The following is a 27,653-nucleotide window of genomic DNA, read 5'->3' as shown; positions in this document are numbered from 1 at the left end:
TATCTAGGTGTGGATAGAGCAATGGTGTATATTTCTTTTATGTTTTAACTAGGCTGCACTTTATGACTGACCTAGTAATAGGTACTAGTGCCCTTTTTATGATCTTTATTCTATTTACTTTCAACCTTAACAGTATTATTCAAGTAACTAATAACACAGTATAATGTTTTTAATTAAATAGTTGTCAAAGGATTTAACAGGATAGCCTTTTCAGTTAAATGTAACTCCTAACAAAAGTGTTGAGGATATTAAAATTACTCATTATCTGACCCCTTAAGCCATTCCAAATCTCATTTTCCACTAACTCATGGGGTCCAGATCAGTTTCTAACTGATCACATGGCTGTGGGCCTGTTGGTACAGCCACCTCTAAACCTCTCACTTCCATTGGGGGAGAGGATTTTCCAACATCTTTTGCAAGATTTGTTTAGCACTAACAGCAGGTGAGTTTGCCTGTTCCTCCAAGTTAGGCCTGATTAAAGATAACTGGGCATGTCACGTCTGCCTTTAAAAGCTCAAAAAGCCTAGACATTAGATGTTCACATCTCCAGCTCCCTTTTAAAAGTTGTGTACTACTGAGCACTCCCAAAAAAATCATGTACCTGTCATTCAACTGATTTAACCAAGATGAACAGCAAATAGGATTGGCTGTGGGAAACATTCTCTGAAGCCTAACAGAAAAGAATTTATAAAGACATTGCCACCCTAAAATTATGTACTTATGGGACCTAGTAAAATAAAGTGGTAGCAGTGTCATCCTTTTCCATTGCTGTGGGAAAATTTGCTGAGGTCTGTTTTCCAATTTTGCTGTTATGTCCTAGTAACCACCTCTTTTAACACAGTTAAGTATTGTAGATGTTACTGAGTACTGCTTTTTCTGATTGCTGCTTGGAAAGAATGGTCAGTCTGGGATGGTCAGTTGGAAGGGACCATTAACAAACACATCCTGGATAACTTTGTGGTTAGTGGTCAAATCCTCGGGTCTCCTCAAAATCAGTGTTAAACTTTGTGATAAATGCTGAATAATCAGTCAGTTATTTTTTAATAACTGGTCTCAAAGTTCAGATTTCGTAGCCTTCTTACTGCTGTAGTAGCTTGCATTTCAACTGGTTCCCTATCACTTATATTGGCACGACATCTGGGAGCCAGTTCATGACTCCTCCTTGGAGTAGGGTCGGCTTCACTTGCTTTATATTAGGGACTGTTCCTTGATCTGGGCTGAGCCTCCATACTGGCATTATAAAATCCTACATGAAAGTTCTATCAAGCAAGATTGACTCCTTCCAACTTTCTACATAAGAGGTGGAGTTTATTTGGTGGAATGGTTTAAGACAGCTTGTTACCAGGTACATATCATAGTTATGGAGGCCCCTGCCCCCCATCAGCACTGGAAGGGTGATGACATTCATTGCCACCCTAGACTTGGCCATGGTCCAGACAAACTTGGAAGCATCTGCAAGAGCTGCTTGAGGCTGTTTATCTGGAGAAGGTCTGGGAGGCTCAGAGTAGTACCCTACTTGGGGCAAAAAGAACCAGTTCACTGCCTGTACTCTTTGTGGGATATCCAAGCAAATGCTGTTCTGTCTTTTGATAAATGACACTATTCATTTCACCACTTTTGAAAATGACATTTCTGCCACTGGAACAAATTCAGCCTCTAGTGTAATTCTTTGGTTCTCAAGTCTCTAAACCCCTGCCAAGAATGGAACCTCCATGGTGGGGCAGTTGGCAGGGGAGTAGTTGATACAAACTGCTTATGTTTTGTCTCTAGTAACCGTTTATCCTCCCATTCTGCAAATAAATGCAGGCCTTTCAAAAAAACAGGGTTAGGTCTCTCTCAGGATGTGCCATAAAAGTCATGAGATATCATAAAGTGAGAATTCCTGCGTTTGTCCCATCAAAATGCAGCCAACATATGGCAGCTGCCTCACCCATCTTGCAAGGGGCCCTAAATATATGGGGAAAAGCAAGGGGAATAACTGGTACCCTTACTTGGCGTCCATTGAGATGGGAAACCATTATGAAAAGCGGGTCCAAATCTTCACCTTGGTGTTAGCCTTCATATATAAATTTTGCTATCATGGTTATAAGTTTTTTGGTATAAGTTGCCTAGAAAATCCAAATAAGTCCAGCACCTTAAAAAATATTCCCACATTACTCCATCAAATGCATCTTAAATATTCCCACATTACTCTATCGAATGCCTTTTTTGTATCATAACTAATTAGGGCCAAGAGGTTACACTTTACGTTGCTGTCCTCAACCAAAGAAAACTCAATGTGCACACCAATAAATTAAACTGTCAGGATATCAAAAACACTGCTGCAAGCTTAACAAGGAGTGTGCTGTTACCTAATCAAATCAACTAGAGGTAGATGTGCAGTAGAAACAGTCACCAGGTCAAAAGAAAACTAAAAATCATTTAACTGTCAGGAACCTCTGAAGCAATGTGTCATACTGCACAAAACTTAAAGTAAATTAGATGCTATACTCAGACCCTGAGGACATCTAGTAAACTAGTGGAAAAATCTAGCTGTAACTTCATTACCTCCCCTTTTTCTGCATACATTCCCAGATCGGCAACAGTCTTCCCCTGCACAAAGGTGAGGCATCAGTGGGCATGGGTAATTATAGCCATATAATATAATATATATTATATAATATAATATAATTAAGTCTAACCAGCCACTTGATTTTCTAGATGATAAAGCATTGTGGTCATTCAGTTTGTGCTGTTTGAACAGGTACATACCAAAGTGGGCATTGTATTCTCTGATCAGTCTAAAACATTATTGGCAGACCTTTAAAGGTGATTTAGTCTGATTTGGTGCCTTCTTGCCCATCTGTTGTACTGGGTAAACTGAAACGGCCACACAGTGAAACGCTGAAAACTGGTTTATTTGAACGAATAACAGTGTATAAAAACAAGGTACCTTGTTTTTGTACATTGTTATTCGTTCAAATAAACCACTTTTCAGCGTTTCACTGTGTGGCCGTTTCAGTTTACTAGTCTTGCCTTGTGCCTGTAGTTGTTATACTGGATATATGTTAGCCTTCTGCAGGCTCAACCCATCCAATGTCTGGGCCACTAAGGAGACTGGCAGTGGTGCAGCATTCTTCTGATGTCAGGGAGTGTGCCCTAACAACCTCTCACCTCGGAAGCAGTTGCAGCCTGTGAAAGGCGTATTTGCACTTCCACACTTGAAGCATGGAGCTTGCTTAGCATTTAATACTACTATTGCAAGGAGTCTTGGCAGCCCTCCACCCCTAAGGATGGATGGCCCAGCATCAGCAGCTCACTTGCATCCTCTCCTTCCCAGTTCCTCCTGTGCGTATGCCACTGCTTGAAAACTGGACATCTGGGGAGGAGTAAGAGCTATATCCCTCTGTGCCTTGAGGCTGGCTTAGAGGTCCTGCTTTAAGAAATTCTAAACTTAATTTCCTGGATGTGATGAAATTGTTTAGCCTAGAGAAAAGAGGGAAGGGATTCTATAGTTCTGCAACTTGACTGCATTAATTGAGGTGTACATTGTCCAGAATGAAATACTGTGTTTTTGTGAACTTTATTGAGGTGTGCATTGTCCAGAATGAAATACTGTGTGTTTTGTGAACTTTAAGCTTATTGTAAGCAGACTGAGTTCAAGATGCACTTCTATGTAAAGAGTTGCAGCTTGATGTTTGGAAAGTTAATTGCTGGAAACCTTGGTAAATGGAGTACAGTGCAGAGACATTCATGAGTGGAATAAGTAATACTGGAGCCTGTGCTGTGTGTGGGATAATGAATTAGGGAAGAGAGGGACATAGGAACTAGAACAGAGGTAGATTAATGTCTGTAGAGGGGGTGGGACACCAAATGAGTATCTCCAGTTTGTATTTTCATACTGCTTAAAACTGTTGTTTTACATTAAGCATTACATTGAAATATTAACCTTTATTTTCTAAAGCTAGTAATTGACCACCATATACTCCCTGTGTTAACTCACTCCAATACATACAGAGAGTCCTGACTATATTGGAAGTGACCAAAGTCCTGATAGTGGCTTGGACACCTGTAGGAGCCAACGGGGGGGCAGTATGGGAATGAGGGATGTTGTCTGCTCACTCATCCTGTGGGGGGGGGGGGTGACTCTGATGTCACACGAGGAATGCCTAGATGAAGAACTAGGTGTCTGTCTTAGGGAGTCCATAAGCTGGTGCTACAATGTGCTGTGTGCAGTCACACTGAGCTGAGTGGGGATACTTGGAGGACAGGTATAGCAGAACGTGAAAGAACTGCAAGGGAGGTACTATGCCAGGAGAGAGGCTATGCCATCCCACAGGACCAGCAAGGCTGGCCCACTCCCTACCCTTCTGCTCTTGCAGTGAGTGGACGAGTTCATGTGGAATCCCCAGGTAGGAACAAATGTGTACCTGGGCCTTTCTCTTTTGACCATGGAATAAATTACGTAGTTGGGTGCAGGTAGAGGAGCTATTGAGCCCAACCATGTTGGGTACAAAAAAAAAGTCAGTTTCAGTAGTTTATGTATATCACAGTCTCATAGTCCCTGTCTTTAGAAGCAGTATAGCAGAACTGCATGCAACAGTTCTACAAAACCACACAGTAATGAAGTTCAGGTTTTTAAAACATAGGATCATAGCTCGGCAGGTAAGTAGAAAGTTAGTTAATGAATTATACATGCACGTGCACACAAACACACACCTGTTTGTCTGTACGTCTGTCTGTGTGTGTCTCTTTTTCTGTGTGCCTGTCTGCTTGGCTGTTTGTGTGTGTGTCTCTCCCTATGTGTGTGTGTGTGTGTGTGTGTGTGTGTGTGTGTGTGTGTGTGTGTGTGTGTGTGTGTGTGTGTGTGTGTGTGTGTGTCTGTCTGTCTGTCTGTCTCTAATATATAGTTTACATCCACTGAAGACGTGGGTTTAGTTTTAAACTGGTTAAAGGTATAATGTTGGCAGCAGGCTACAAAACCTGTCAAATGGTATAGTCAGCTGCATGTGTGGTTTACAGTTTCATTGAAAGTAGTTTAAACTGATTTATTTATAGTCATTGTGTTTACTAGGAGACTTTGTTATAATGGCCTCTCTTAAGTAGATGGTACAAAGAAGCTCCAGAGCTATATACAGCAACTGTAAAAACCAAAAAATATTTTTAGACAAAAGAAATATCCAGCATCTGTTACAAATTATAAATGGATATAAACATATGAGCAGTTGTAGTTAGAAAGGGATATTTCACTGGCTTGATTAGAAGAGGAAGTTAAGAATAAAGGAGATTATCAAACATAGTGAAACATGGACAAGGAAAAGAGGCCAAGCTGAAGCAGGTGGATTTATGCATTTTTATTTTTATTTTTAGGTATAAATTGGTTGGAAAAAATCTAAGAGTCTGTTTGTTTGATGGATGGAGTCACCAGAATCCTGTATGTGAACGTAAGTAAATACTGTAAAGTCTGCTGTACATCACCTTGTTGAAAAACTGTTGCAGGACTTCAGTGCTATACAAAGTGTTGTGTACCTGCTGTTAGCTATGCAGACATGATATTAGTGGCGAAGAGCTGCTGCTGTTTGAAAGAACATTTGTTGAAGATTGAAATATAGGCTTTCCCCGGAGGTTTTTTATTTACAGAATATATTCATAAGGCTTGGTCTCCTATGTAGTATCCTGAGAAGTACATAGGAAGAGGTGCATTCCAAAACCTTTTGCTTTGTGGCACGTTCCCTTATTTGTTAGTGCACCCTTGAACTTACAGTGGTGATGCTACTTCAGCTGATTATGTAGAGGCTGTTGTTAACAGACAATGAGCTTCTTTACACTTTTGAGTAATAAAATCTGTCAAGAGAACGGTACCATGGCTTTTCTTCCTGTGGAAATGAAGTCTGTGGTTCCAAAGTCCTTAAGTGTTTAAGTTGAAAGCATTGACTTGTTTTATAAAAAACAAATAAATAAAAAAAATAAAAATGTTGCATTTATTTTGCTTATTTTCCCTGTTCATTAAGAACTGTTTCACCACTTTGTGTATTCATTTTATTTTCAGTCTGATACAAACGATAACAAGTCATGTACAGCTCCAGGGAATTGTTTTGGTGTACATTAAATTGTTTGCAGTACAGGTCTTACTTTTTAATTTCACCAAATATTTTGTGTTTCTAAAACTGATAATGAACCACATTCCTAAGCTATAGTAGAGTTAAAGTTCAGGAGATTAGTATTGTTTTAGTCATAAATGTTGAGTGGTGTTCTCAGCACCTGCAGTGTACCCAGGATTGCCTCCTCCCGCAGTTCATATGGTGTTGCGTATTGATAGCCTATTTCAGTATGATTGCAAATTCTTTTAGTCCTGTTACGGTTGGAACTGTCCAGGTGTCTGTCTTCCGCATTGCTGTCGTTTCTGTATGTGGATCTTAATACTTTGATACTGTCTCAGTAAGACACAAATTACTGGGCATAACAATTTCGGTGATTAACGTGACTTGCCTTTTTCTTGAAATGGTTGTCTTGTGTCTGTTTTTGAACTAGTAGTATTAGGGGATCCCATGTTGTCTTGACTTTTTGGACGATCACATGTAATCTCAAATTCAGTGTTAGTAATACTTTGTGGTTTGATTCTAGTGCTTCTTGGCTACTTGTATATTTAGTGTTTGCACGGTCCCCAGTACAACAGTCTTGCCATATTATTGTGCCCTTCAGTGTACATACCATTAACCATGAGTTTATCATGCCCATTGATGAGATCGGGTCTATATTATAAAGTCGAAGGTACAGAATCTCGAGTACCTGTTCATTGACACGGAAATGTTGAACGTCCTCTTCAGCGAACGGCCACATCATCGATTTTCTTTCCAAGGGAAAGAAATCGGTTGTCCATTGTTGTAAATCTGCCCTTTTCCCTGCTGTAGTACAATCTCGGAGTTAGTATATTTAGTTGGGGGGGGGTGTGGGCTGCACAGCCCTCCACTTCATGGTGTTTATTAAATTGTGTTCTGCATAGTTGGCCTACCGATTTCTTTCCCTTGGAAAGAAATTGATGATGTGGCCGTTTGCTGAAGAGGACGTTTGACATTTCCGTGTCGATGAACAGGTACTCGAGATTCTGTACCTTCTATGTTATAATATAGATCCGATGAGATCTACTGCTAGTTCAATTCTGTTTTACAGAATGTGCATTTGTCCATTTCTCCAACTTCAGACTTTAACCATTGTGTTCATAGCCCATTCTCTTGGGATGCTGCTATTAACCTGTAATATTTTGCCTTATATTGCTCTCCTTTACAACTTCTGAATCAAATCTTGGTCATATAGTTGTTCTTTATACTTGTCACTATATTTATTGAATTTCCAGTTATTTTTACTTTTCTTTTAGTCCTTTTCTTTATATTTCTTTTGTTTTTTGGCACTTTTATTTGCTGTCTGATTCATGTCTACTTTCTTATTTCCATTCCCACTCCATTACGAAATGCTTCTTCTAAACAAATCAAAGATTTCACCTAAACTTCCTTTATGCACCTTTTATATGTTGTGGGAGCATACAGCACTTTGCGTGCTCTTTATTCTCTTGCCAGTTTACTGTCAGTGAGTTTATGTAACATTGATCTGATGTTATTATCTTCATTCATTCCTCAACTGTTGGGTTTGGATCCAGTCCTGTGATCTGACTCTGCCGCTTCTTCCAGATCATAGAATACCGAACACTTGAGTTCCTCTCCTTACCCACAATGCCCTAGTAGTTTGCCTCCATAGTGTTTGGACATATATTGCAAGATCAAAAACTCTCAAGTGTAGCTTTTCAAACTTTGTGAGTTTACCTGTAATTTTTTTCTACAGTTTCTAAAATCATTATACCTTTTACAGCTTTTATGTTTACCTCACTTTACCCTTGTTCCGTTCTCTTAAGAGTATTCTCAGCTACCATAGCTGGTAAGTCTGATGTTGTCAATCTTCATTTATTCCTTGACATATGGGTTCAGTTCTGAGCATCAGAACTATCGGAACCAACTCAATGGTACTACAGCCCGTGAGAAGAAAAAGACTCTCAAGCTTAAGTCCTACCCAGTATGCTGTTCTCCACCTTACCTCAGATCTCATTTGCCGCTTCCTGTGACAGACACATTGCCAAATTGCTGTCTAGCTAAGTTTATTTTCTTGCTGTATTTCAAAATTTTGATATAGCCATACTTTTTTTCTTTTTATTGTATAGCTTATTCAACCCACCCTTTTCTTTGATAAGCCTTTCATCTCCTCTCTGTCCTTACTTATTTGTTTTCCTTTTCTTCCAAAAATAAAAAGGGTAGTTCTGTTTTTCATATTTCTCCCTACACTTGCTATAGTCTGCTTACCATTGTTGGTAGCCTTCTGTACTTAAGGTGCTCTCATCTACCATCGTTAGTAGCCTTCCTGTCCTTTTCTTTTATTGGTTTCATTTGGTTGTTTGTATTATTAATTGTATAAGATGTGGCTGACAAAGTTAAAGGAGCTTCTGGTTTTAAAAAATGTCAAGAGTGTGACCGTACGACGCCCAGTTCTGATGGGCATTCTCTTTGTGTCAGTTGCTTGGGCCTGGTACACTTGCAAGAGAATTGTTCAGTCTGTCATGCCTTTAGTCACCGGGCCCTGGTAGAAAGGAAAATTACTGCTGTAGGGGATGATTAAATCTGCTTTTGAGGAGCACTTACCTAGTTTTTCTGGTAAAAGCAAAACTGATACGTTTCCTCTTCCTCTTCAGCTTCATCCTCCAAATTAGACAAACCAAAAAAGAGGAGTCTATCAGTGTCAGCTTCTCCCTTGGCACCAGTGACCAAAAATTGAGAACTTTGGATCCATCTCTATGGAACTGACAGTTTCTTCAAAGGCTACTTTGGTGCCAATTTAGGCTCCAATACTAACTTCTCCACTGGCACCAAACATCGCAGTAAATATTAGACCAGCCTATGGAGCAGACAGCCTTGATGCCATGTTCTGTTGTGGCCCTGATATGTTCGGATCTAGTGGAATGTCGTGAATTTTCTTTCTTAGCTAGACCTGGGACCAGATATTCTCCATCCATAGATCCCTTTGCTTGTCATTTGCCCAACCCAATTTTGGAAAGACCAAAATCTTCCTCTACCAAGTCAATTCATTTCACTAGGAGCCTAACAGAACTAGATGTGTTGAGATGGTTGGAGCAGCTCCTTGCGGTGAGGGGACTTGGCAGGTGCATCCTTGGTTCCAGCCCTTTTGGGTGCCAGATCTCCTCCTTCTTTAACCCCTCCTACTCTTCCTCCTTTAACCTTCTCTGAAGCGTTGGAGATTCCGGCACCAACTGTTTAATTTCCGAAGAGATCTGAATCTCTTGTACTGATTTCTACCCTGAGTCCTTCGACTTTGTCGGATCCAGAGAACTCTCGGGGTCATGGCTAAGCTTTAGGCTGCAAGGGGTTGGACTGGACTCTGTGTTTTTTTGGAGCTCTCTCTGTACCTTGGTGCTTCGGCACATGTTAGCTCTACCCTGGCTTCAGCTTCAGGGGCGGCTTCTTCAGAGTGGGGCATGACCATGGTTCCGAGGCGGTCCTTCTCTGTTCCGGGCTCCCTTCCCTCTTTGGGGGGCCAGCCTTCCTGGCCATGGAGAGGGCCTTGTTCACTGTGGGCTTTGGTCTGGTTCCTTTCTTATCGGAGCAGTTTCCTGATCCTTCCTCTCAACCAGAGCTTTCTCCAATCTCATGCCTGGGCAGCCACAGGAGACACCTGTTCAGGTATTGTCCTCTTCTGATACCTCCCCAGATCACCCCACTAAGGAGGTTCCTCAGAAGAAGTTGTTTAAGAGGAAACAATTAGATGCCCTGGAGGAATCCATCACAAAAGACATTGATTTTGATGAGGGGGAGGGTTCACCACGGTCACTCCCGAAAGACATCTCCTTTGGAGACATCCTTGAGATCCTTAAACAGAGGGGTGGCTGGACGTCCCAAAAGTCTTCCTGCAGGCCTTCAGCACTTGATCGTCTACTTCTTGGGTTACTAGACCTGCTGACGAGCTCAATAGGTTGATCTCGTAGCAGGTGTGGAAGGCTGCTGACTCCATAGGACTTATCCCCAAGAGGCCAGGTAAAATTTTATCTGCACCAGGTGACCATCAGTTTTGGGCAAAGGGATTACCACTAGATGCCATGGTGGTAGCAGCAGTCACAAATAGGAACTTGCAGAGGAAAGTTCCATTATACATCCTCCCAATAGAGTCTTGGATGATAGTTTTGGAAAGCGGGTTTATGCTTCAGCGACCTTTGCTTTGCGGTCTTTGAACTTTATGGAACATTTCAACAGACTTTATTGGGATCTGATTAAAAAGCTGTCAGATACCCTGGCAGGAGCTGTATTTGAAGAGGTCCAAGATAATGTTACATCTTAATTGGCCACCCTAGAGTCCATTTCAAATTCATCCATGAAGCTGATAACCCATGTAGCCAAAGGGGCAACTAGAACATCGGGATCAGGTGTAGCCATTAGGAGACATGCCTGGATGCGCTTATTCGAATTTGTAGAGCCATTCAGGTAGTCATTCGTCAATGCACCCTTTGACGGATCATCACTTTTTTGCCCTAAAGTTCTAGAAATTGTGGCCAGGTATGAGAAAGATGGAAACACCCTTTCTGCATTGAGGCATACATTTTTCTACTCCTCAGCGTCCTTCTCCAGGAACAAGAGAATTGGGAAAATCTGGTTCAGAAAGTCCAAAGGGCATTTTCAGGACACACATGGCAGTGGCTGTACCAGGGGCAGAGGGCAAAACTTTAAAGGAAGACATCATCCATGCAACAGAGGTGACCTACAAAATCAGGATTCCAGGGACTGCTTTCCTGGCAAACACTTCCAGCGCTCCTGAAAAGGAGGCCCAGTTGCTTTCCTCTGGAAGCAGTCAGGGGTTGTCTGTCCTTGCACCAGCATGCCTGGCTTCAGATAACTTCAGATGATTGGGTACAAAGGATTATAACTAAAGGGTACACCATACCCTTTCCTTTTCTTCCAGACAATTCCAACAGAATCCTTGATGTTCCACCCAGTCAGAGGGAACTAGCAGTACTAGAAATTCAACAACTGCTGCAAAGAAAATGAGACATCCAAGAGGTCCCACCAGACCAAACAGAATCCAGAATTTACTCAAAAATCTTTTGAGTACCAAAGAAGACAGGGACTGGAGACCAAGTTTGGATCTGAATGTTTTGAACAACTGTTCAGTCTATTCTCCATTTCTAAGGAAGGATGATTGGATGTGTTCGATAGATCTCCAGAATGCATGTTTGTGTCTTTCGGCTTTTCCTGGTTAGGGGTTGCCACAGCGGAACTCCGGCCCGCTAATGATTGGCAGTAGAGTTTTACGTGGTGGCTTGCCGGGTCTAACGCACAACCTTCAATGAAGGAACGCCCATTCACGCATGTCGCCACACAGAAGACGCTCTAACTGAGAATCGAACGGGCAACGTCTAACTGTGAGGTGACAACACTACCGCAGCACCACCACCGCAGTCTAGATCTGAGCTCTGAGCTGATAATGACTGGGTTCCAGATGGAAGCAGAGAAATCTCCTGGAGCACTTACCCATTTTTATGGGGTAATATGCATATAGATCTCCAGGATGCATATTACCCCATAAAAATGGGTAAGTGCTCCAGGAGATTTCTCTGCTTCCATCTGGAACCCAGTCATTATCAGCTCAGAGCTCTGCCTTTTGGCCTCACCACAGCCCCCAGGGTTTTCATCAAATGCATGGCAGTAGTAACAGCTCACTTGAGACTGCAAAGATTCCGTGTGTTTCCCTAATTAGACGAATGCCTCATTACGCTTCCACTAGGCATCTACTAGAACAAGCAAGAGACTCTGTTCTTCAGACCTGCGCCAACCTGGGGATTACTGTAAATTACGAAAAATCAGTACAGACTCCAACACAAACTTTAGAGGTCATAGGAGCAGTGCTAAATACCAATACTTGCATAGCTTCCCTTTCCTTTCCAAGATTGCAAAAGACCAAGGCCCAAATAAAAAGGATTGTCAGAAACAAAAGAAGTAGCCGCACGACTAATCTTACAGGCCTTAGTTTCGATGGCAGCTTTCATTATGTTAGTTCCTCTAGCATGATTTCATATGAGAATTCTTCAGTGGCTGCTAGCATCTCAGTGGTTCATTCCATGTCAGCAAAGGTCAGATCAGATTTTGATTACCAGTCATTTCATGAAAGACCCTGGATTCACAGGGATGAAATTCTCTTGGGCCGTCCCTTTGTTCCATCTCAACCCCAAGCCATAGTGACCACAGATGCTTCCCAGATGGGGTGAGGGGCATTGTCTGGGCAAGACTGTCTAGGCACTTGGTCCCCCATAGAGGCCAACTTTCACATCAGTGTTCTGGAGTTGAGGGTAGTGCTTTTAGTGTTGCAAGCCTTTCAAACTGTTCTTCACTTGGGAAAGATTGCAGTTCAAATGGACAATATGTCATTAGTTTGGTACATCAGCAATCAGGGAGGAACCAAGTCATGCCCCCTTTGTTGAGAAGCTCTCAAAGTCTGGTAGTGGGTGATCTCTTTCAGCTGCTTTCTGAAGGGTTATCAACGCATATTCTGGGAGTTCCAGTGAGATAGTGGACAAACTGAGCAGATGCATTTTCCTGCCTTTTGAGTGGTCTCTCAATCCCAAAGTGGCGAGATAAATTTTTCGTCACTGAGGCCAACCTTGCTGCGACCTATTTGCATTGCCCCTGAACAACAAGTGCAGCCGCTACTTTGTCCTTGTCCCCCCTCTGGATGAGTCCCTGAGAGATGCTTTCTTGCACAATTGACCCTCCGGACTTCTGTACGCCTTTCTCCTATTTCCTTTAATTCCTAAAGAAAGTGATCAGGTTGAAGAGCAAAGTAATCCTCAGTGCTCCCTTCTGGCCTCAACAGATTGGGTTGCCCCTTCTTTGGCCTTATCTGATTCAGCGACTGTGGATTCTGGATCCAGATCTCCTAACCCATACAGAAGGATTAGTTCACCCAAACTTTCAGAACCTCAGACTCTTACCTTGGCTTCTCCAGTCCCATTAATTGCCAAGCATAATTTTCTGTCTTCTCCAGTTCATAAGATTCTTTTGGCGTCACAAAAAACATCCACTAGAAAACTCTACAAGAGTAAATGGAAGAGATTTTTCTACTGGGCTCGTGATAATAACATTGATCCTTTCTCTGCTCCCATCGACAAAATCTTAGAATTTTTAGCTTTGCTGTTTGAAGAAGGAGCCTCTTTTTCTAGTAATAGGGTTCAGCTGGTGGCTATATCAAATTTTCATAATTTTTTCAAAATATATTCATTAATTTTTCATAAACATTGCAAAACATTCTTAAAAGGGACTTTGTTGTTAAAACCTCCATATAAAGATCCATTTGTACCCTGGGAAATTTCCTTAGTGTTACAGACAATAGTACATTCCTCCTTTGAGCCTGCTGCCAACTGCGACCTAAAGTTTTTGTCTTGGAAAACTATTTGTCTAGTAGTGATTACTTCTGCCAGAAAAATTTCAGAAATTCAGGCCTTATCTTGTAAATCACCATATGTGATGTTTCACAAAGACAGAATTTCCTTGAGAACGAGCCCTTCTTTTCTGCAAAAGGTCATTTCAGAAACAAATATCAATCAGACAATCAATTTACTAGTCTCTTTTCCCAGTTTTTCAAGCAACGGTGAATACTGTTTACATTTATTGGATGACCATAGACAATTGCAATTTTATCTCCATGGAAAGAAAGACATTAGGAAATCTGACCAACTGTTTGTTTGCTTTTCAAATACCAGAATGATAAGCTAGTATCAAAGGTTACCTTATCTAGATGGCTGAAAGAGTAGATATCCTTCATATACAACAAGAGTAAGGTTGAAATGCCTGGGTCTGTCAGGGCACACTCTACTAGAGCCATAGCTACAGCAGTTTTTCATTCTAAGGCTTCCATGGATGATATTTTTGCAGCTGCAACATGGGCTTCCCAGCATACCTTTATTTCTCATTACAAATTGGATTTGGTCTCTAGGAGAAGAGCATCCTTTGGTTCTAAGGTGCTCAAGAATATCCTTCCGTGACTCTTACCATGATATTAGGTAACTGGGGACTTGTGTCAAGGAATAAATGAAGATTGACAACATCAGATAAAGACGTTATGTACTTACCATAATGTTCCCTGTATGCTGTCGATCTTCATTTATCCTCGACTCCACACCCTCCCATCCCTCTTCCATTCAGACCTCCTGGTGAAATGAAAGCTGGTCCTAGTTATAAATTTTTTCATATATGACACTAGGTATGGTCTCCGTTAAAATGCTATTAGGATTATTTTCTGTCTTGTTTATCTGCAAACTCAATCTGAGGGAAATTGGAGAGAACCATTCATGGCAGGACTTAAGCTTCAGAGTTTTTGATTCTCACGGGCTGTAGTAATGGCCGACTCGCTTCCATTGCTCGGAACCGAGTGCATATGTCAAGGATAAATTAAGATCAGCTACAAAGATGGAATGTTATGGTAAGTACATAATTTCTTTTTTGTCATTCTGTCCCTTTAGTGTACGTAGTAGTAGTCTCCTTTTTTACCATTGTTGGTAAACTCTCTTATTTTCTTATCTTTTTTCCAGTATTTAACAAAAAAAAAAAACCTAAATCTTTCTAGACTTTTTCTAGAGAAATGTCTGATAAGCCTTCAGGGTTTAAAAAATGTGAGGCATGCAGCCAGAAAATACCAAATTCAGACACACATTCCAAGTGTGTCTGCTGTTTAGGACCAACTCATTTGAATTTGGACTGCAACATTTGCAAAGAATCTAACTCCCATGCTGTAATACATTGTAAAAATGAACTTATACTTAGGGGCTTGCTGCCTTTAAAGCCTTCATCTATGGCATCTTGGGCTCAAACCACCAACAGATTCAAGAAAAAAGGAGTTTCTTTTTGTAAGGAGTCTCATAAGAGATCTTCTGAATGAACTTTGGCTTCTACTTCAGCTCTGTCCTCAAAGCCGCCCGCGAAAAAAATAAGTCAGATCTGAGTGGTTTGGATCAGATATCAAGATCCAACAAATCACACTAGACCTGTTCTCTTCAGTTATTGTTGGAGTCAGTTACCTATCATCTTCCATCACCTTTTTTTGTGCAGTCTGCCCGTTACTATTCAAGATCCTCATCCATGGCCTCATCCTTTTGGTCTTCCAGGAGCCTGTCCAAGGCAGATGTGGACAGGATGATAAGTTCCTCAGGATGCATACGTAAATGGGAGTCCTCCTGGGTGTGGCCCCATCACGTCTGAAGACCCTCATTAATACTACACCTCCAATCTTAGCCCCTTCTCCGATCCATGCTTTGATTTCAGAGCTGCAGATCTGAAAGCCTTGGAGTTGTCTGCCTTGGGTCCAAAGATTTTGGCATCTTCGACTCTGATCATGTCTGCGAACTGTCTGGCACTGGGTACTTCAGAGCCAGATGAATCTTGGAGCCGAAGCTTCGGCACTGACTCCAGTGTGTTGGATTAGACTCCGAAGTTGTCGGAGCCATCTCTTCCCCTTGCAGCTTCAGCTCTAGATAGCTCAGCTCCGACTCCATCCTAGGGTAGTTTATCTGTGGGACAGCGGGAGACAACAGTTTGTAAGCCTTTCTTGTTGGATCCATGGGTTTCTGTATCTCCCAGGCACTCTGCCTTAGAGGTAGTAGAAAGAGCCTTCTTTTTTCCTAGAGTTCAAACTTCTCTACCCTCCTTGGCTCTGACTTATCAGTCCCATTTGATTTTTTTGTCCAAAGCCTCCGTCATTAGTTCCACCAGGGCAGCCAGCCAGAACCAGTCTTTAGGCCACCCAGAAGGGTATCAATAACTCTTCTGATACCTCCCAGGAGGACCCCACTGAGAAGGTTCCCTAGAAGAGGAAGTGCAAAGGGAGACAATCAAACTTTCCACGAGTCTTACTGAGAACACTGACTTTAAAGGGGAAGAGTCTCCCAGATCACAACCTTGTGTCTCTTTTGGAGACATCTTAGAATTCCTAAAACAAAGCAGTGGTTGGTCCCTTGATAACCCTTCCCAAGAGAAGTCAGTGTTCCTGGAGGCCTTCAGAGCTGGCCCACTGACCTCCTGGGTGACTCTGTCCACAAGTTAGCTCATGAATTTAGTTTCTGGACAGGTGTGGAAGGAACCAGTCACAGCTGAGCCAGTCCCTAAGAGATCAGACAGGATCCTGACACCACCTAAGAATAAACCACACTGGAGTCGTATCAGGAGCCACTAAACAGGAACTGGCAGAGCAAAGTTCCTATTTCATTGCCCCCCCCCCCCCCCCCCCCCGAACAGGGAGCCTAAGCTGCTGGAGACTTTTGGAAAGCATGGCTATGCTTCAGTGACCTTCACCCTTAGGTAGCTGAATTATTTATTATTATACTGATACCTCAGTATAAAGAAAAAATGATCAATTTCAACAATTGGCTAAGCTTATGGTGTCATTCAAAGGGGATCCAGTATCTGTCAGCCTGGGATGACATGCTTGACAAGCCGAGTTGCATCGCAAGAGACAGCTTGCACCTGTCATCCCTTGCCTTTTGAATACTGGCCAAGGCTCTTGCTGCCCCCATAGTGCCTTTTTTAGGCAAGGCTCAAAATTCAAACCCACCTCTGTAAACAACACAAGTAAAAAACTGAGGGTTATGCTACTCAATGCCAGGAATTTAAATCTCAAAATGCATGCGCTCGAAGCACTCCTAAGTATGGAGAACGTCGACATCTGTGCAGTAACTGAAACCTGGTTCAAGGCTCCAGAGAGCACTCCAGCACTACTGGGCTACATCTCATACCACACATTTCGGCCACAGAACATGGACCAAAACACAAAAGGAGGGGTTGTATCCATATTCATCAAGGATACCCACACCTCCAGGTTAGTGGTGCAGCATGATACTTCTGAGATCATCCATGTGCAACTAACATCGGGCAAATCTGCAATGCAAATTTGGCCTGCTAAAGATCACCCTCCATGACCCAGGACCACCACTCCGCCTTTCTGGAGACACTGGAAAACATGAAGGTCCTACCGAACACCCTGATTTTGGGAGATTTCAGTTACCCTACCATTAACTGGGAAAACTACTTGAGTACAAACTCCCAGGCTCAGCGCTTCCTGGAATTTATCAACTCAAATGCCCTGGATCAGCTGGTAAACTTCTCTACCAGAGGCCACAACATATTGGACCTGGTCATCACCAACATGGGCGACAGGTGCTCTGTACCGGAGGTCAACCTGTCACTGGTTAGATCAGACCATAAACTAATCACCCTGGATGTCCACACCCCACCACCACTCCTAACCAAGGAAACCACAGTGAAAAACTTTTCTAAAGCAAACTTCACCTTACTTAAGGCAGAGGTGGTAAGTTTCACAGCTCCTACGCTAAAGGATAACACTGCCCAAGATGCAGAATCCTTTACAATTGCACTCTATGAGCACCTACAAGGATGCATGGATCATGTCATCCCTAGCAAAACCAAGACTCACTCCCTAAGAGAAGGAAACCAGTCTGGTGGACCCCTGCCATAAACAGGTTATACAACAAAAGGAGGAAACTAGTTCAGAAAAAAAGCAAATCCCAAGAAGGAAAGACATCCCTGATCAGTATCAGTAAGAAACTAAGGTCCCTCATAAAATCATCCAAGGCTAACTTCGAAAGAAAAATAGCCAAGGATTCAAAAGATAACCGCAAAGCCTTCTCTAGCTATGTCAAGAATCTAAGTGGCAACTCGCAGATATGCTCTGAGATAATGCAAAATAGCACAAAATATACTGAACCTACTGATATTGCCAGCATACTGGCAGATAGATTCAGTGCAAACTTCACCTCCCTCTCACCTTCAGAAGGGCTCACAACAATACCGGAAAAGTGTAGTGTCCCGGAAATCACAGAAGCACAGGTGAAAGCAGCCCTTTCAAAAGCCAAAAACACAGCGTCAATGGGGCCAGATGGTGTCCCAGGCTGCTTCTTGCACGAACTACAGAACGAACTAACCCCCCCACCTAAACACGCTGTTCAACCTCAGCCTCTCCACAGGCTACGTGCCCATAGAATGGCGCACAGCAATGGTTATTCCACTCCACAAAGGAGGAGCCACAACTGACCCTGGTAACTATCGCTCCATAAGCCTGACTAGCCTGATCTGCAAGGCTATGGAGCGCATCATCATGGAACTCATTAACAAAGACATTGGGAACCTCCAAACACTTGACCTGACCCAGTTCAGCTTTGTTAAGGGCAGATCATGCCTACTAAACCTGGTTGACTTCTTCAAGACAGTTACCAAGGCCATAGATGAGGGAAAGGTGGTTCACACAGCCTACCTTGATCTTGCCAAGGCGTTCAACACCATTCCTCACTCGGGTATTATAGAAAAACTCACCAGCCTGAACATAAACCCCTACGTCACAAGATGGGTTGCCAACTGGCTTACAGACAGAACTCACACGGTAAGAATGGCGGGCTCCAGGTCTGACTCTAAACTAGTCACAAGTGGTGTCCCGCAAGGATCAGTTCTGGGACCCCTACAGTTCGGCATATATTTCTCAGAAGTACAGGCAAACACAGGAGGACTGTGGCTAACCAAGTTCGCCGATGACTGTAAACTGGGAGCCATAATTGACTCTCCGGCTGACACGGACATCCTCCAAAAAGGCCTTACCGAGACAGACACCTGGTGTCAAAGTCATGGCCTCAAGCTAAATGCCAAAAAATGCATAGTCATCCCGTTTGGGAAAAACAAAACACCCACAAATTACCACATAGGCAGCAGCCCCCTTAATACAGAAGAGGTAATAAGAGATCTGGGGACCCAGATAGATAGTAATCTCTCCTTTGACGATCATATTGCCAAAGTAGTTAGGAAATCCTTCTATGTGGCCCATAAGGGGTTCACATCTAGAAATAAAGAGGTTGTAGTGCCCCTCTACTCGTCACTCATCAGACCCATCATAGAGTACAATGCCCCATTTGGGATGTACCTCACAAGACACTTCCAACAGCTTGAAAGACCACAAAAGCACCTCACCAAGAGGATTACTGGTCTCAAACATATGTCCTATGCAGCCCGGCTGTACTCAGTGGCATATCGCTTACTCAGAGGTGATCTCTGCCTGACTTACAAAGCCATGTCCAACTCAGAATTGATGGACATGCTCCACCTAATGAAATCCAAGTCACTGCGAGCCACGCGCTCTAGTGAGCTAAACCTCACCACAACAATAAATAGAACATGCTGGAGGGATATATTCCTGTCACAGAGACTCCCCATGCTTTGGAACAAAATTCCTAACTACATTAGGCAGAGCCCCTCACTAACACTCTTCAAGAGAAGCCTTGATGAGTGGATGGGTAATAGAAAGTACATACCCTGGGATCACTTCATTGGCTCTACTTGACAGAGGCTCAGTTAATTAATCAATGGGGCGGCGAAAGACAACACACTCTGGCTAGGCTTATAAATGCCCTCAGGCAGATAGCCTAGTACCTACCTATGAACCTATTTTGGCACATTTCATGAAACGTCAGGGGGATTTGATCAAAGAACTTTCCAAATCCCTCTCTGTAACCATATCCTCCAAGGTTCTCCCCATGATGAACTATGCAGCATAAGAAATCTGGAAAAAGCCAACATTTATTGGGGGTGGGACAAAGGCCCAAAACCAGGGACACATTTTAAACCTTGCTTGTGTAATCTTCAAAAGTTGATAGAATAAATATTTTGTGTTACCATGCATTTCCTGAAATATAAGAAGGCTGAAACTTAAATGGTTATCATTATTGAGTGAATTCCCTCCTCACTGATTTGCCAGAAAACCACAAATTTTAAGAGGAACAGACCAAAAATAGGAGGTAAACATTCTGTGAACCTTTGGACAGTCGAGAAACTCCTTGAATCATATTGGGTACTTTGAGTCTGAGTAACTCTAAGTAGCAGCCATACCTAACTGGGGCATTTTACACACACACACACGTGCACACGCGCACACATACACACACACACACGCACACACACACACACACACACACACACACACACACACACACACACACAAGTCTCATCTCATTCAAATGAGTGCAGTGATGACAGTACCTAGCAGTCTCATACTACATAATAACATTCAAAAAGATCAACACAATGCAGTGTACATAGTTAAACAACTGTTACAAACATTTGAATGAGAGCCCTAGCAGTCTTGATACAGGCCCAGCATGTACATAAATAAAAGACTGTTCCACACACAAGAAAGCAATGAGTGAAATGAATTCAAATGTGGCAATGGGAGAAAATAATTCAGTAACCAGTCTTCCCAAGAAAAGACTTAAGTACCCAACAGTCTCCTCCTACTAAAATAAAGTGAAAAAAGAATTCGGTACCTACCAGTCTCATAATGAGAGAATCAACGCATCAATGACAGCACCTAGCAGTCTTGTACTAAAAAATGACATTCAAAAAGCTCTTAATAATGCAATTAAACCAGCAGCAAACACAATGCAGTGTACATAGTTAAACAACCGTTACAAACATTTGAATGAGATCCCTAGCAGTCTCGATACAGACCCAGCACGTACATAAATAAAAGACCGTTCCGAGTTTATTGCAAGCATGTACATAAATAAAAATATAAAAGACAGTTCCTAGTTCAATGCAAGCACATACACCATTCCTAGTTCAAAAAGTAATACCTGGAGGAGCTGGGGAAGAAAGAGCACACTGCCTGAATAAAATCCTGTGGTGAAGAAAGAGTGCACTGCCTGAATTCATGCTGACGTCATTGTGCACGCCCTAAAACAAACAACTTAAAAAAAAACAGAAGAAATTCATAAATTAAAGGGGCCACTCATGAATTCTTGACACCCCAATATTTTGCCCTCAAAACCAGTATTTACTGTGGAATTCGGTACAGTTGAGAGGTATGAGTCCAAGTAACCAGGGATACCTTCTCTGACAGATCCTATCAGTGTTCCTGAAAGGAGGCCTGAGTGTCCATCTCTAGAGGCAGTCAGCATTTGTGTATCCCTGCACCACAGAGCCTGGCTAGAAATTACAAAAGATTCATGAGTACAGAGGATAATATCCAGAGGTTATACAATACCATTTTCCCATCCACCCAGTCAGAGGGAAGTGGCAGCACTACAAATAAACAAGCTGCTAGAAAAGAGTCATCCATGAGGTTCCCCAAGACCAGATAGAATCTGGAACTTATTCAAGATTCTTTTCAGTGCCAAAAAATACAGGTGACTAAAGAACAATATTGGATCTCAGCAAACTAAATCAATCAGTTGAACATGCAATGTTTTGGATGGTTACAGTGCAGTCCATTCTGCCCTTTTTGCACAAGGATTACTGGATGTGCTCAGTAGATCTTCAGGATGCATACGGTCACATAAAAATGAACAGACAGTCTAGAAAGTATCTTTGCTTCCGGCTGGGAGCCAGTCATTATCAGTTCAGAGCACTGCCCTTTGGTCTCACCACAGCCTCCAGGATGTTTACCAAGTTCATGGCAGTAGTTGCAGCTCACTTGAGACCATGGGGACTACAAGTGTTTCCATATCTGGATGACTGGCTCCTGACCAGTTTGATAAGGCATCAACTAATTCAAGCATTGGACTACTTACTCTAACTGTGCTCTTGTTTGTGGATTTCCATCAAATACAACAAATCTCACCTCAATCCAACTCAGATTTTGGAACTCATTAGTGCTCCGTGCAATATGATCACTCAAATAGCTTCCCTTCCTTTGTCTCAGATTTCAACAATTCATTTCCAGGTCAAGAAGATCATTCAGAGTTCTTTTTCAGTCCAGCTGATACTCCAAGCATTGGGATACATGTCAACGGCAATCACCCTTATTAGGCTGGCAAGATTCCATATGAGAAACTTTCAGTGGACACTTGCAACTCAGTGGTCTATTTTCCAACAACCATTATCCAGTCAAGTCAAAATAAGGCAAGCTTGCAAAAATTACCTTTTCTGGTGGATTCACTCCAATCAAATACAAGAAGGCTGTCCATTTGTTCTCCCTCAACCAAAGGCCACAGTGACCACAGACCTCTCTCAGATATGGTGGTGGGAGTTCTTGGGAAGGATGGTGCAAGGCACATGGTTCCCCCAAAGAGGCCAGCAATGATGTCAATGTCCTGTAAATGAGAGCTGTCCTAGCATTGCAGGCCTTCCAAGACACACTCTCCTGACTGGGACTATTGCAATTCAGACCCAACAATATGTCGATCTGCTATACCAACAAGCAAGGGAGAACCAGATCTTACCCTCTTTGATGAAAAGCTGAGTATATGGCAATGGGTGATCTCATCCAGTTGCTTTCTGACAGCAACTCACATACTGGGGAAGTCCAATGTGATTGCAGACAGTTTAAGCAGGTCTATTTCCATGGCTCACGAGTGATCTCAACATGAATGTGGAGGAAAAGATTTTCCATCGATGGGGCAAACCATGCTGCGATCTTTTTGCAACTGCCCTCAACAAGTGCCACAGGTTCTTTGCCCTTATCCCCCCACTGGGGGAATCGCAGAGGAATGCTGTACTTTACGATTGGCCCTCCAGTCTCCTTTATGCCTATCCCCCGTTACTTCCCATGCTCAAATTTCTCCAGCAGAAGACCACAGTTATCCTCATTGCTCCATACTGGCCTCATCAGATCTGGTTTCCCTTCCTTTGGCCTCATCTTCTGCAGCTGCCCTGGATTCTGGTTTCAACTCCAGACTGGCTGCCTCACCTGACAGATATAATTCATCTGAAAATTTCAGGCCACAAGTTGACTGCATGGTTTCTCCAGTTCAGTTGATTGCTAGACAGCCAAGGCTTTCCTCCCCCATCAGTCACATTCTCATTACCACCCCACAAAGTTTCCACTGGGAAAGTTAGCAAAAGTAAATCAATGAGTTTTTTTTTTTTTGGTTACACACACAGAATTTAGATCATTTTTCAGCATCAATTTCTAAGGTTTTTGATTTTTTTTCAATTTTCATAGTATGAATTGTTTTATTTTTATCAGTGCTAGTTATACTTAGTTTTTTTATTGAGCTTGAAGTACTATTACATGTAGTAATTTTACCACTATGAAGTTGTAGAACCTGGGATCTGAAGTAGTTTACTTCATTTGATCTTCAACCTGTAGGAATACGGATCCGTGTCGGCAAATATTACTAGCATCAGCTCCGAGCTCCAGACTCCTCCCCGTACCCATAATCCACCTCCCTTGCCTTCCATCCCCAGATTTCGTTTGCCACGATTTGTGAAAGCATCGCATCTCTGAAGCTCCAGTTAGCAGTAAATTTCTTGGGTGTTGTAAGTTTGTAATTTTTGTTTTATTAGCCTTTTTAGCTTAGCGTAGGTACCCTTTCTCCCCTCCCATCGTTTTGGCGTCGTGTGTAGGCTTTTAGTAGTTAGATAGTGTAGTTCGTCTCTCTGTGCCCTCTCCCCCCTTTTTCTCTAATCAGTTAGTGTGTGGTGAGTGGGTGTGTGCTAAACTTGAAGTGGACAGCTTTTCTTTCCTTTCCCTGTAGAATATGGCTAGAAAAGTTTATTTTTAAGCACTGCACAGAGTGTGGCCATAAGCTCTCCCCAGTGGATGGCCACACTCTGTGCATTCTTTGTTTAGGTGTGGCCCACCTTAACGTTGACTGTGCCATATGTGCGGGGTTCAACCCCCGGGTGTTGAAAGACAGAAAGGCCAAGTTGGCCCTCAAGGGGCTTATTCCTGCCACTGATCCTCCCTCCTCGTCCTCGGCTTCAGTCCCGATGGCTGCCGTGCCTCTCCCGCTTTTGTGCCTCTGGCCTCCCCTCCCTCCCAGGCTGGGACTCAAACTCCCGCTTCTAAGCCTGTGGTCGCGGAGCAGAGGAGGGGTAGAGAGTGGGAGAGAGAGTCGAGGCCGAAAGAGAAGAGAAAGAGGTCCCTGGACCTCGCGTCACCCAGTAAATCCGCTCAGAACTGTGTCTCCCCCTGGCTCCGATCTCCAAGGTTCTCCCCGGAGCTTCAGCTACCCGACCAGCCAGGTCGGAGTCTGTGGCCTTGTGACAGTCCACCCGGTCTCTCTCGGACATGGATCTGGATAAGATGATGAGGTGCTTTATCTGTACACAGATCCAGATGGGGGTCCTGCCAGCCCCCCCTCCCTCAGGAGGGGGTAGCTCGCTTCCTTTTTTTTCAGCCTATTACTCCTTCCCTGATCTGACCATCAGCTTCGGAGTTCTCAGATCAGAGGTTGGCCTTGGTCGGGGCGTCAGCACCAACAGTCCTTGCATCCTCAACGCCGGCAGCTGCCTGGAGCATCTCAGATCCGACCAGTTCAGAATCGAGCCGCTCTCGGAGCCAGAGCCTGGGGGTCGGATCCGAGGGAGTGGAACCTTTACCATTGGCTCCGACGTTGTCGGTCCAGGTTTCCTGTCTCAGAGCTCTGACCACTTCGGGTCCGGCTCAGATTCTTGCATCGGACCCAGGGAGACCGGCCTCCTTATCCTTTGGCATTCGATGTGGTAGAACAGGTCCTCTCCGTTGGATTGAGGCCCCTGACTGCCCCCCTTGGGATCCATCCAGATCCCCTCAGCTCTGTCTACAGTCCCCATCGTCTTACCAGAGGGAAAGCCCATGCCAGAAGGATCCCAGACGGTTCCCCCAGACAAAGAGATGGCTTGTGAGCACTCTCCGGAGAGCCCCACAGGAGATGTGCCGCACAAGCATACGTGTAAAAGGAGGCACTTGGACTCCCCTGAATCTCTAACCGAGGACACAGACTTAGATGAGGGGGAGGGATCCCCAAGGTCACCTCTCGACATGGAGATCCTGCACCAGCGGGGAGGGTGATCTCCCCTAAGCCCTCCTCTGATGAGTCTGTGTTTCTGGAGGCCTTCAGCATGGGCCCGTCTATGTCTTGGGTACCCCCCCCCCCCGCAGATCCATTAGTGGATTTGATCACCTTGCGGGCGTGGAAGGAACCTGATTCCATGGAGCCGATCCCCAAATGCCCTGATAAGGTCTTGGAGTCCCCCTATAGACAGGCCTTCCTGGAACAAGGGCTCCCCTGTGGATGCCATGGTGGTAGCAGCAGCCACTAAGAGGGAACTATCTCAGGAAAGTTCCTCGGTTCACCCTCCTGACTGAGAGTCTCAGATGATGGATCAGCTAGGGAAGCAGGTGTATGCTTCAGCTACCTTTTCAATAAGGGCGCTGAACTACTTGGCCCATGTTACAAGACTCCAGTGCGATCTGATGAAGGAGTGGAGGAGGCTCCACCCAAGTCCATATCGCAGGAGGACAAGGCCTTGTTCTCTGCGAAAATGGCCACTTTGAGAGCAGTATCAAATAAGTCCATGTGATGCCTCTCCCCTGCAATGGAAGGAGCAGCTAGGGTGGCTGGGTCCAGCGTGTACATGAGGTGTAATGCCTGGCTTAGGTTGTGCCAATTTACCGAACCCTTTAAGCCATCCTTTGCCAATCCCCCTATGATGGCTCGACTCTGTTCGGTAAGACTGTCAAGGAGATGCTAGTCCAGAGTGAGAAGGATGGGAAGACACTGTCTGCCATCAGGATCCGCTTCTCTAACCCTCAAAGGTCTTTTTCCCAGAACCAGAGAGGGCAAAAGAAGATGTGGTTCCGGAAGTCTCAGTATATTCCCAGGACACTCAGGGCTCTTCTTCCCCAAGAGGCAGAGGGGGACAGAATGGAAGCTGGTTCAGAGGCCGAGAGGGTCCACATAATTTCAGGTCTCAAGAACCTTTCTCGGACAGACCCAGGCAGCAACCCTGAGGGGTTGCCTGACTGCTGTACTCTGGAGTCAATCGGGGGACAATTGTCCTTGCACCCAGCGGCTTTGGAGTCCATAACAATGGGCCGCTGGGTGCTGCAAATCATATCCAGAGGATATTCTATCCCCTTCATGGGTTCTCCAACCCCTCCCGGAGGTTCCACGCATGCAAAGGGAGGCAGCAGCACAGGAAATTTCCAAGCTGCTAGGAAAACAAGCCATCGAAACCGTCCCCCCAGATCAGTCCGGATCAGGCTTCTACTCCAGGTTCTTTGTGGTGCTAAAGAAAATAGGAGACTTAAGGTCCATTCTGGACCTCTCTACCCTGAACCTGTCAGTGGCCAAAGAAAAGTTCTGGATGATCACACTACAGTCCATTATGCCGTACTTGCAAGAGAGCGACTGGATGTGCTCGTTAGACCTCCAGGATGCTTACTATCACATAAAGATGCACAGAAGCTCTAGGAGGTTCCTCTGCTTCTGGCTAGGGGCCAATCATTATCAATTTTGAGCCCTACCCTTTGATCTCACCACAGCCCCCAGGGTGTTTACCAAAGTGATGGCAGTGGTAGTGGCTCACCTGAGGCTTCAGGACTATCTGTACCTGGACGATTGGCTCCTCACTGCTCCCACCAGGCATCTACTTTCCCAAACCAGGGACTACTTTATGACACTTGCCCTGAGTTTGGGTATCACTATCAACACATCCAAATCTCTACTAGAACCTGTACAAGTGATAGACTACATTGGTGCCAGGATAGACACACTCCAGGGCAAAGTGTTCTTGACCTTGGAGAGAGTTCAAAACCTCAGGATGCATGTCTCCCTAATTTACCATTCTCATATCCTGACAGCGGAATCTGTATTGAGGGCCCTAGGCTCGATGGCGGCGACCATAACGCTCCTTTCTTGTGCCCGACTACACATGCGGATTCTTCAGTGGACCTTGGTGGTTCAGTGGTTCCTATTGGGTTTACCACTAACCTTTCCTATCCACCTAAGTCAAGTGTGCTGGTCGTCCCTCATATGGTGGATGAGCTCTCCGGACATTTTTCATAAAGATAGTTTCCCTTCGCACCAATCCATCTTTTCTCCCTAAGGTGGCATCACCAGTCAATATCAATCAGACTATAAATTTGCCTGTATTCTTTCCTAATTTTACCAACAAAATTGAATACAAACTACACATGTTGGATGTTCACAGACAGTTACAATTTTATTTACACAGGACAAAAAACTTTCGTAAATCTGATCAATTGTTTGTTTCGTTCTATAGACCCTTTTTGGGCAAACCTATTTCCAAGGTCACGATAACTAGATGGATTTCTTCATGCATCCTGCAGGTCTACAAGGATAAAGGCATGTCTCCTCCAGGTCAGGTTAAAGCTCATTCCACCAGGTCCATGGCTACATCTGCAGCTTTCTGGTCTAGAGTATCTTTAGATGATATTTGCTCGGCAGCTACTTGGTCCTCATCTCATACGTTTATCTCCCATTATAAATTGGATTTGACATCTATAAGGAGAGCATCTTTTGGCTCCGCGGTGCTCAGGAATATCCTTCCGTGAGGGCCACCCAGGAGTTTAGTAGCTGGGGACTCTGTCCAACAAGTTGAAGATCAAATGAAGTAAACTACTTCAGATAAAGAAGTTCTGTACTCACCATAACACTCCATCTGAGTAGTTGTACTCATTTTGTCTTCAACCATCCCTCCCTCCTTCCCCCAAACTTTGGGGCATGTTCAGCCTGTGGGATATGAGTATAGGTCACAAGTATGTTATCAGGTCGGGTTATAAGTGTAAGTTCAGCAAACTCGATCAGGGGATGGAAGGCAAGGGAGGTGGATTATGGGTAAGGGGAGGAGTCT

General features: G+C 43.9%; 1 protein-coding gene across 1 annotated transcript in view; it reads left to right on the top strand.

Annotated features, from left to right (window-relative positions):
- The window catches only part of LOC122806048 (complement component receptor 1-like protein), a 573,343-nt gene that overhangs the window by 291,880 nt on the left and 253,810 nt on the right, over window positions 1-27,653 (top strand). Inside the window, exon 6 of the mRNA XM_044076288.1 lies at window positions 5,350-5,423. Coding sequence (XP_043932223.1) covers window positions 5,350-5,423 — 74 coding nt within the window. The remainder of the gene's footprint in view (window positions 1-5,349; window positions 5,424-27,653) is intronic.

Source organism: Protopterus annectens, chromosome 7.part0 (genome assembly GCF_019279795.1).
Source record: "Protopterus annectens isolate FY-2018-M chromosome 7.part0, PAN1.0, whole genome shotgun sequence".
NCBI classification, from domain to species: domain Eukaryota; kingdom Metazoa; phylum Chordata; order Ceratodontiformes; family Protopteridae; genus Protopterus; species Protopterus annectens.
The sequence above is the reverse complement of the archived record's forward strand: the minus strand, read 5'-3'. Positions and strand labels throughout refer to the sequence as shown.